This window comes from Eutrigla gurnardus, assembly GCF_963514095.1.
Source record: "Eutrigla gurnardus genome assembly, chromosome: 4".
NCBI lineage: Eukaryota > Metazoa > Chordata > Actinopteri > Perciformes > Triglidae > Eutrigla > Eutrigla gurnardus.
Window position 1 is genome coordinate 18,410,911 of NC_139918.1, and position 10,573 is coordinate 18,421,483.

At 41.6% G+C, this 10,573-nt stretch overlaps 1 protein-coding gene across 1 annotated transcript; it reads left to right on the forward strand.

Moving 5' to 3' along the window:
* Positions 1-5,467: 5,467 nt before the first annotated feature.
* Positions 5,468-7,705, forward strand: gadd45aa (growth arrest and DNA-damage-inducible, alpha, a). The gene is made up of 4 exons (XM_084007951.1): positions 5,468-5,625; positions 6,182-6,283; positions 6,405-6,624; positions 6,845-7,705. Exons 1-4 carry the CDS (start codon positions 5,576-5,578, stop codon positions 6,956-6,958), a joined length of 486 nt encoding a protein of 161 aa, XP_083864077.1. The 5' UTR covers positions 5,468-5,575; the 3' UTR covers positions 6,959-7,705.
* Positions 7,706-10,573: the final 2,868 nt, after the last annotated feature.

Genomic DNA, 10,573 nt, shown 5'->3' on the forward strand with positions numbered 1-10,573 from the left:
CAATTTGTTTAGTCTGACCAATAGCTATGTCAGTAAAACTGGTAAGAAATACAGTTTTTGTTTAAGCTCAGATGGCAGTCGGTGCACATCCGTACCACTGTGCTGTGGCTTCAAGCAGATGCAAGACAAGACACAAATATGACTAGAAATCCCACCATCGCCCTCAACATCTCTGTGTCCACCCATCCTGAATTATCAGATATTTACAGTTTTTCTCAAATGCTAAAACACAAAAGCCAATCCTCTAAACCAAATTACCAGTTGTCTAAACACATTTACTAAATCTAGCAATCATTTGCCAATATCATAAACACATTTCACATGAAGACACAATTCACAAAACACAACCCTCCGTTCTCATAAATCTAAACACATTTTTCTTGCTAAAACACAAGTTGCAAAAGAACTCTGCTCATATTCTCAAATGAAAGCTCATGTGATGCAAAATGGCTGCCACAGTCAGCAATATTTGAACACAATGAACACACCTGGCGTCACTCATTACACACAACGACTCAAAATTGAAGACACTTGTTGCTAATGCTGTGACCACATGTATAAAAGCAAGTTCAGAGTGCACAGTTTGCTGAAGATTCCAAACAAATACAATGGATGAAGGCAGAGTCAGGGGAAGAGGAATTCGAGTGAGAGGAGGGAGAGGAGCTGGCCGTGGAAGAAGAGGAGCAGGCCAACGAGGAAGAGGAGTTCGAATCAGAGGAGGAAGAGGAGCAGGCCAACGAGGAAGAGGAGGAGGCCAACAAGGGAGAGGAGAAGGTCCAGGAGGGAGAGGAGAAGTTCCAGGAGGAAGAGGAGCAGGCCAACGAGGAAGAGGAGCAGGCCAACAAGGGAGAGGAGCAGGCCAACAAGGGAGAGGAGAAGGTACATTTACATTTATGCATTTGGCTGACGCTTTTATCCAAAGCGACTTACAATCGAGGATAAAACATTCAAACAACAGCACAATGTGAGGGAAACTAAGCTAAGTCAAGTGCTAAGTCAAGTGCAGCATTTAGGCTTGGAGAAAATCTCTTAAGAGTTTTCTTGAAGGTGGAGAGGGTATCTGTAGTACATTTACATTTATGCACATTTATGTCCAGGAGGGAGAGGAGAAGGTCCAGGACGAAGAGCAAGACAACCTCGCACCATCATTACGGACGAGATGCGAGCAACAGTCATTGACCATGTCATTGTCCATGGCATGACAATGGCTGAAGCAGGACTAAGAGTCCGTCCAAACCTGAGTAGGTTCACCGTGGCCACCATTATCAGGGCATTCAGACAACACAACAGGTATTGTACTCTATTGCTTTCTTTGTCACAATACAGTTTTACAAGCCTGTGAAAGTAGTCTATTGGTTTCAAATCAGTTGTTATTGTAAAACATGTCAATTGACAACACATGTTTTTTTCTTTAGAGTTGAAAGAATGCCGCATAGAGGTGGGAGGGTTGCCATATTTACAGCGGCACAAGAAACCCTCATTGTGGATATGGTTCGTGAGAACAACCTCATCAGACTCCGGGAGATCAGAGACAAAGTCATTGCCGATAATGTCAACTTTGAGGGCATTGATGATGTTAGCTTGGCCACAATAGACAGAGTTCTCCGGCGCCAAAAGATGCGGATGAAACAGGTCTATAGGGTTCCCTTTGAGCGCAACTCTGCGCGACACAAAGACCTACGTTACGAGTATGTGCAAGTAAGTATACATCCATGTTCACAGTACAGTTAGTGGACATACTGTGTTGCTCAGTGGCCTACATTACTTCTGGACAATACTGTGCTACCTGATTGACTTCTGAACACCTGTGCACTTTCACATTTTCACAGAGGATATTACAGTTGGACGCAATGGCCAGACGTCATGAGTACCTCTTTCTGGATGAGGCTGGCTTCAACCTGCAGAAACGAAGGCAAAGAGGCCGTAACATCATTGGCCAAAGAGCAATCACTGAGGTTCCTGGCCAACGGGGGGGTAATATTACTCTTTGTGCGGCCATGGGTTCAGAGGGGCTTGTCCACCGGCATGCTGTCCTTGGGTCTTACAACACCCAACGTCTCCTCACCTTCCTAGAGGAACTAAGAGACATCCTCCTGGACCGCCAACAACACCATCCTGGGCCTGCACATCCCATTTATGTGATCATTTGGGACAATGTCCGCTTCCACAGAACGAACCAAATCAGAGAGTGGTTCACCACCAACAGTGACCAGTTTTTAAACGTCTGTCTGCCACCCTACTCCCCTTTTCTGAACCCTATAGAGGAGTTCTTCTCATCGTGGAGATGGAAGGTTTATGACCGACAACCATACACCAGAGAGAACCTCCTAAGGGCAATGGAGCTGGCCTGTGGTGACATCCCAGTGGAAGCCTTCCAAGGATGGATGCGCCATTCCAGGGCGTTTTTCCCGCGGTGCCTGGCAAGACAGAATATAGCCTGCGATGTGGATGAGGTGATGTGGCCTGATGCAGCTCATCGACATGATGCTGCACAGTGATTGTGGTGTGTGTGTGGTGTGAATAAACTAAATAAAAAAACTTCACATCCTGAACATGTTTTCAAGAGTACTGTTGTGGGCAATAGATTCTGTTTTTGCATTGAGTTGTGTTACAGTAGTGTACATGCAGTATTTTCTATAGATTTATACTCTTCATATGAAACTCACAAATCTAAATGCCTAATCCTCTACAGAGATCTAAGAAGATCCGTTACTGTAAAGTTTCTAAAAATATGCATTGGCAGTTATGAAACAAAGAACCTTCTCACAAATTGAGCAGTGTTTTCAATTGTTTTGCTTTAGTGTGTAATGATGTGTATAGTGTTTACATTTTTGAAAGCTTCGAGCTGCTCTTTTGGTGTGAAAGTTTGAGTTTTGAAGTGAGAAGGTGTGGTTGTGTTTATGTAGCTTTAGAAAAGGGTGTTGTGTTTAGACATTGGGGAACATAGAGGAAACGTTTGTGAAATGTGTTTTAGCATTTGAGAAAAACTGTTACAGTACAGTGATCAAAATGAATCAAACTACCTGTTAGAACAGCCCAGATGAAACTGCATTGGTGTACTGAACATAAGCAACATAAGAGACATTTTGTGAATCAATAAAGTTAAACTTGTTATCGTTGTCACTGTCCATTACCTCAGCGTTGATACGTTACATGAAAAGAAGGTAGGTAGTCTTTTTTTAACTAGATTAAGAAAGGTACGGCACAATTATCAGATTTTCTAAGAACTTTGATTTAGCATACTTCTCATTATCATGATGTAAAAATGTATGTTGTGATATATCTCGACATGATTTCATCACACTGTGCTTCCATTGAAAGATGAAACATTTTCATATTGAATTACCGCCCAGCCCTAAAACAAAGCAGCATCAAAAGGTTAATAAAGTACCTCAGAATTATGCTTAAGTACAGTAGAGTAAATGGACTAGGGTACTTTCCTCTACTGATAGCCTGCCCTGTACAATACATTACTGGTATACTGTATTTCTGTGAGTTTGGACTGCAGCCACTGAGGGGCAGTATAACATCTCATAATACTATCTACATGGCCAGAACATGGCTGCCTCTCACTTCTCTGACTCATTTCTTTGTATGAATTCCCTGCTCTAGATCCATCTAGTGTTGAGTTTAAACAATCAATTAACTACTTAAGTTGATTCATTGTTAGGCCATTTTCCAAGCAAAATTGATCCCTCTGGATGTTTTGATTCTCTGCTTAATATATTTTTTTAAACTATACGTTTGACCTTTGACTGTTTGCTCATGCATCATCTTGGGCCATAGGAATGTTGAATATGGCATTTTTTCCCTTTTTTATCGATAAAATACAAACAAAATGATCGATTGACTATAGACAATATTCAGCAGATTACCTGATTATGAAAACAATGGGTAGTTCCACTCCTAACTTAGTCCTCATCGTCCAAATGTAACTTATGTCTTTGAGTTTTAGACTTTTAGACGATATAGTGAAAACAGACATTCACAGCCACCGGGAAATAAAAATAGAACCAAATATTGAGCAGTGTTTTTGTAATTACTGTGAAAGCACATGTTGTATGAGGTTTCAGTTATGTCACATTGAGAGGATGAACTATAACAAAATATCACAGATTACTGAAGATACTGAAGAGTTCTTTATTAATTGGCATGGCGTAATTAAAAAATCATGTAAATGTATTAAAGTGTTAATTGTGGAAGGGCTTTGTAATTATGTACTTGTATTATGTGTCAGAAACGGGTTGTCTTGATACAGATAAGACAAATACGTGTTTATTTTTAAATTCTAGCATTGTTATCTCATGCCACCCATCAGAGGGCCTTCATTCCCTCAAAAAAATGTATTGCAGCTTGCCCCCTTTTACTTAATTTATGATTGTTTTTGTCTCAATGTATGATGTTAATGTTGGTGAATGCAGTATTTCATATATATTCCCATGCTTATAGATGACAATGTATATGCATTGAGAAATTTAAAGCATGCAACTGCTGTTGCCTTACTGCTGTTATACTAGGCTACAATTCCCCTGTGAGATGATGACATTTTATCCTATTTTGTTAACTTTTCTCATTTTATTTTAGATTATTTTATTATAAATATTATTGACCACCAGACTAAATCAGCAAGTGGCCCCACATCCCAGGTAAATCCTGGTGACCGCCACCTCTGGACATAGTTATACATTTACATTGTAACCCTAAACCCTTGTTTATAAGAACAATACATAAAGGAAACCGGAATGGTGTTTGGTGGGGACAGTGGTAGCCAGGAGCGATACCGACCTAGTTTGGTCGTTGCTGGCCGTTGTTGGCTGCACGCTCCTCCTGTCTTTTTCTCGCGCCAGTCCTTTGGATCTCGCGCGCGGTTTCGGTAGGTTTTCGCACGCTCCACAGCGGACCAATCAGAGGACAGTTTTCCCTGCAGAAGCGTCCCGTTGCCAGGCAGTTGTCCTGAAACCTGTCCATCCTTTTCTGGTAGCGAGGGTGAGTCCTGCAACAAGTTATTCACTCATCACTTGTTTAATGTTCTATGCACACGGAAATGAATTCACTTTGAGTGATTTATTTCAAATGTGGATTCCTGTCCATGTTCAGGTTGTTGCCAGAAATCACTATTGTCGTCAAATTAGTTGTGTCTTTGTGTAAGGTTTGTTAGATGTTCGCCATTGAAATACATACCGTATATTATTATAACACGTCGAGAGGTGTCGTGTGTGTTGCAGCCAGGCTACCGAATAGACTTTTTTTTTTTTTCTTGTAGTCCAAATGTTGGAGGCCAGCAGGCAGCTGCAGTTACAGTAGTAACCCAGCTGGCCTGGAGACAGACACGCCCGTTGCCGCGTGTCCGTCCAATCCCTCGTGAGAGCACGCGCACGAGGTATTAGCATACGACCAATGATCACAGATATGCAAATATGCGCCTGACTCGCATTGTGCCCCGGACGGTTTTTAATGTGAAGTTGCCAGATTTATCTCTCAGTTGCAGCACACAGTGGACCGTAGATATAGTGTGTATGTTGAGTCGAGAACATACCAGGACAACTCGCTTTGCTCTGAAGGGGATTTGGATTTGATGTACAATATGACATTTGAGGAACTAAATGGGGATTATTCTCAAGAAAGGTAAAAAAAAAAAAGTATTATCGATTATGACTAACTGCGATGCATATTTAATGTTACACGGTGTCGACCTGCTACACTGATTGCCGTGCAGAAGCGGTCCATACATTAAATATATTAATGCACGGTGAAAGTAACAGCCATTCTACCTACTAACAGCATTGTTAGCGACAGATAAAAGCACAGGAGTCGGTTTGGTTAACTTGAGCCGACAGTCCTTTGTGTCGCGAGACACTCCACTTTTCGATAACGAACGTTAGCTAACTTGAAACCGCTGCACACGGGTTAAAGGTGAACGGAAAACTATCAGGATACTTGACGTGACGGTTTTGAACGTGCCGGTTCACTTTTCTTCAGCTGTCAAAACCATTTAAAGCGTAAATAACTACAACAAAACTTGGCTGTTACCGTGTCGAAACCAACTGTCAGTTGGGTTCGAGACGACGACGACGCCGGCTGGTTTTGCTAGCAGCGCAGCTAACGTTAGCTAGAAAAATGGGAAGTTTTTGTGGTGCAGTTGTCACGATGTTAACGTCAAATTATTTGGCTCTGTTTGCAGAATGGATTCAGTGGCGAAAGCTTTGGAAGAAGTCCTCACCTCCGCGTTACCACAGGGCTGCATTACAGTCGGAGTCTACGAGGCTGCCAAGTCACTTAATGTGTAAGTACTATATACTGTACATTTATAACACGAAGTTATTGAGCCATTACAGACCTTGTACACTGTCTATGCTCTGCTTTATGGAAAAAAAATACTTATTTTCTTTTCCTTCTCCCTTCAGGGACCCTGATAATGTGGTTTTGTGCATCCTGGCCACCGATGAAGAAGATGTGAAGGACGTGGCTCTGCAAATCCACTTCACCCTCATTCAAGCTTTCTGCTGTGAGAATGACATCAACATCCTGAGAGTCAACAACACCCGGCGCCTGGCAGAAATACTGGGCGGAGGAGGGAAACAGAATGGGGCCGAACCTATGGACCTTCACTGTGTCCTGGTCACTGTAAGTGGCTTTTTTTCCCCCTCATCGCTCAATTAATCTTGTAATGTTGTGAAATGTTTGCTTGAGGGAGAACTTGCCGGTAGTTTCTCTATGTGACCTCCCTCATATGACCTAGGAATTTCCTTGTACGGGAAATACCTTGTATCTGCACACATTAAGGGACTATTTGTGACTTAGGATACCAAATAAAGTTTTTTTTTCTTTTTCTTCATCTTTTCAGAGCCCACATTCTACATCATGGAAGGACCCAGCTTTGAGCAAAGTGAACCGATTCTGCAGAGAGAGCCGCTGTATGGACCAGTGGGTACCCATCATCAACCTGCCCGAACGATGAACTTCCAGCTGCAGAAACCTGTGAAAGGACTGGTATCTGCGCAATAAGAGTGGTGTGAACCCTGATGGACACATTGCCACCCAGAGATCAAATTCCAAAGCACTGCAAATGGGGGAAGAAAAATTTGGAGGAAAAAAAGACCCTGTCTACATGGAATGTATTTAAAAGAAGGAGGGTGAAAAAAAAGAGCTGGCGGATGGATTTCCACTTTGGACGAGGCTGTTTGGAGTTGCATCTGTCAGCCTTGGCAAACGAGATGGGATGGCGAGGCACTTGTATCGTCATGAGGTGGCAATTTCAAAAAGCACGTGAAGCCGGACACTGTACAGTAGGATTATATCATGTATGTTTGGTAAAGCCTCTGTGACGAGTCGGAGAAGTTGGGAGAAACCAGAAATTGGAGCTGCTGAGTGGACCATGGCCTCGGCCTCTCTCTGCAGAAACAAAGCACTTGTTGGAACACTGGACCTTTTGCAATTTCACTTATTTGATTCAATTGTTTATGTTGACGTTGCTATTGTCCTCATTTAAAAAGGGAAGGGCTACACATCCAGTGAAGACATTCTGTGTATTTAGTTTTTTCCTATGCCAGCTGGTTTTCTGCCACAAGTAAAATAATTATTTTGTTACAATATAAGTTATTTCTAATGATATTTAAGTGTATTTATGTTTCATTTTTTACCTTAACTATTTGCAAAATCTGAATACATATGTATTGCTGTCAATAAACTTTTTTTTTTTAAACCCAGAACTACATGTTTTCTCCTCTTTTTTTTTCCATTTCTGGAAATTTTTAGCAAAGCCAAGCTGAATTCTGACCTTTAGCAGTTGTAAAGAGGAGTCACATGCGGATCACAGGGGTCATGTTGGCCTCTGTGGCCTCAGTGCCATCTCTGAGCTGAAGAGAACAATAATCCTCTGCGCTCTCTCTGCACAGGCTTCTGCTTCGCTCAGCAGGACCATGTTCATTCATGCACACAGGTCCCCTTTTCACCAATTCTCACTGATTTGTTAGACAGTGGTTTGCATTTTCACCAGCTGACTTCCTAGGGAAAAAGCATGCAACATAGTAAAGAGGGAATATGGATACAATGGCTTTGTTTCACATACTGCATTACACTTAACAGTATCATGGCTTTCACTGTGAGGTAACATCAGGTGCTGTCATGCCATTTGTGTCACTGGCTGCCTCTGCCCTCGGGACTAGAATAAGTGGTGTTGCTTACTGCAGAGCACATGACTGGAACTACTTGGCCTTTTTTTTTTTTTTAAGGGAGGCATTGGCATGCAATCTGTTGTGCAAGCCGGCCTGAACTGCTTCACTCCCCCGCTTCGTTTCCAACTGTCACATGCACGCACACGCAGGTGAACTCTCTGGAGTCGAATGTCAGTGATGTCACTGGGCTCATGTAAGGCAGGCAATCCCCTACTAAAATGCAGAGTCACGATCACAAGAGGAGGGAAGGCAGAGGCTGTCCTTGAGTTGCACAGCCCAGTTCAGCTTTTCATGTGAGAGAGATCATGTGACGATACTTACTAATGCTAAATGAAATGCCTCATGCTGCCCCCCTGATGTCATTCAATGTAGTTTGCTTTTTCTTGAAGTGCTCTGGTTTCCTCCAAAGACATGCAGGTTAGGTGAAATAGAAACTCAAATCCCTGGACACAATAGGAAATGGCAATAATGGAAAGATGGCACCCAAGGAATCACTGACACTTGAGAAGGCTGGTCTCCTTACTCAGTATGTTACCCAGAAGCCCCTACTATAGACATTAATACAATGAACTTAAAGGCAAACTGAATGCACTTTATTTCCCAGCCATAACTACTAGCATTGTTAAACATAGCCTGAGGTCAACATGTATGCCTTCAGGGAACACACAGTCATAATGAAGTCTTATGGCAATGAATAAAAGACGCACTGTAATTCAGATGAACAGTACCACATTATGACATGGGTAAAAACGCATGTGTGTTCCCAGGCATTAACATATCTCCGTCCCCGTGGTTTCGTTTGGCACTGAGTGAAAGGTTGTCTGGCGTGTGACTGCAGGGTGTGACGCTGACTGATGTAATGTGGCATTGTTGTGATACAAGGGAAAAGGTTATTTTAAGGAGCTGATGTAGGTGTTCATAGACCACTTTGTATTTCCAGTGAAGTCCAAAAAAGGGAGAGGATTGTATCCAGTCATCCGTGTCTACTGGCTGTGTGTTAAAGTTCAGGTGCTCTTTATCGGTGCGTTTTTTTCAAAATAGAGCAGCATTTGATGATCTGATAAGTCATGGTGCACTTTGAATCGGCGTATATATAATGCAACCTGGGGAACAAATTGTATAACCTCAGTCGGTGGTGTAATGTATATATAGAATTGTATTATACTCACCCATTGTGCCAAAGATTAAGAGCATACAGAAACAATGCACTGAGCTTGGTGCGAGGGGGGAAAGGTAAATGTCAGGTTAAGATAACAGCATTGCAGAATAAATGGGAAAGTCTACCATCAAATAAAAGTAGCAATTTTGATATTCAACAAGACATCTCGCTTATTCCGTCACAAATGAAAAGCAGCAAACTTTGAACTGCATGTTTTTGTTTACAAATGTATTGTTTGTGATATTCCACCCAAATCATTCATTTGAAGGCAACCTTCAAATGTCAATTAGCCAAGTAAAATATAGACAAACTAACTTCAACTGAGCTGCATGTTAGTACACAAATATTTTCCAGATTAGAGTGCAAAGTCGATTATGTTTTGTAGCTTTGAAGTTTGCATTCATAGCTAATAAAAATAATTTGTGGGTTTAGTCAATAAAATATCCTTCATTTAAGTACTACAATGTAAAACATATTCATCATCATCAATAAATCATCGCCTACTGCTTATATGGGGTCGGGTCGCGGGAGCAACAGCTCCAGCAGGGGAGCCCAAACTTCCCTTTCCCTATTGGGGACATGTCCAAGTAAAAGTACATATACTGTATGTCAGTAAAGTAAAAGTTAGTCATGCAAAACGGCCCCTTTCAGAGTGTTAAACCAACAAGCACCCAACGTCCCAAAAGTTGATACTGTATTTTATGCTAACATAAACCATAAAAATGCTTTTATGCTGTATGTGATTTTTATTGCATGACAAGATACAAATGTATAATTTGTGTGAAGGGCCTTTTATTTATAGTAATGCATCATGTAATATAGAAACTAGAAAATCTAGTGGCTAGTAGATCCAACCGAGAAGAAAGTAATATGCAATGACCACGCCCATTAAGGAGAGAGGAAGTGCATACCACTTCAAACCATTGGCAGAGCTTGTGACGTTGACCTTTTTTTTATAGACCATCTTCAGCTAAATAGAGTGCTGCAGGGAAGACTTATTTTTAGGCCAACTCCAGTAGTTAGCATTCAATGGGATTTTATAACTGGATTATGAAAATAAACTCAGTGGCAAATGCAGGTTTATGACAGTTATGCGTTTTGTTATCTTTGCAAAAGGGAGTTTTAAAGCTTGAATGCATATGCAGGAAGGTAAAAGCATTTAAGGCTATTATAACGTTAGAAACGGACTCCACCTAAGATGCATGAGCTTGTGAATGCAAAACGAGGCTGTAAACAAGAC

Excerpts from the sequence above, each read along its gene's own strand:
- gadd45aa (XM_084007951.1), top strand. The coding sequence starts at position 5,576 with ATGTACAATATGACATTTGAGGAACTAAATGGGGATTATTCTCAAGAA. Across the intron at positions 5,626-6,181 it reads GGGGATTATTCTCAAGAAAG|AATGGATTCAGTGGCGAAAG; the intron begins GTAAAAAAAAAA and ends CTCTGTTTGCAG. Across the intron at positions 6,284-6,404 it reads GCTGCCAAGTCACTTAATGT|GGACCCTGATAATGTGGTTT; the intron begins GTAAGTACTATA and ends TTCTCCCTTCAG.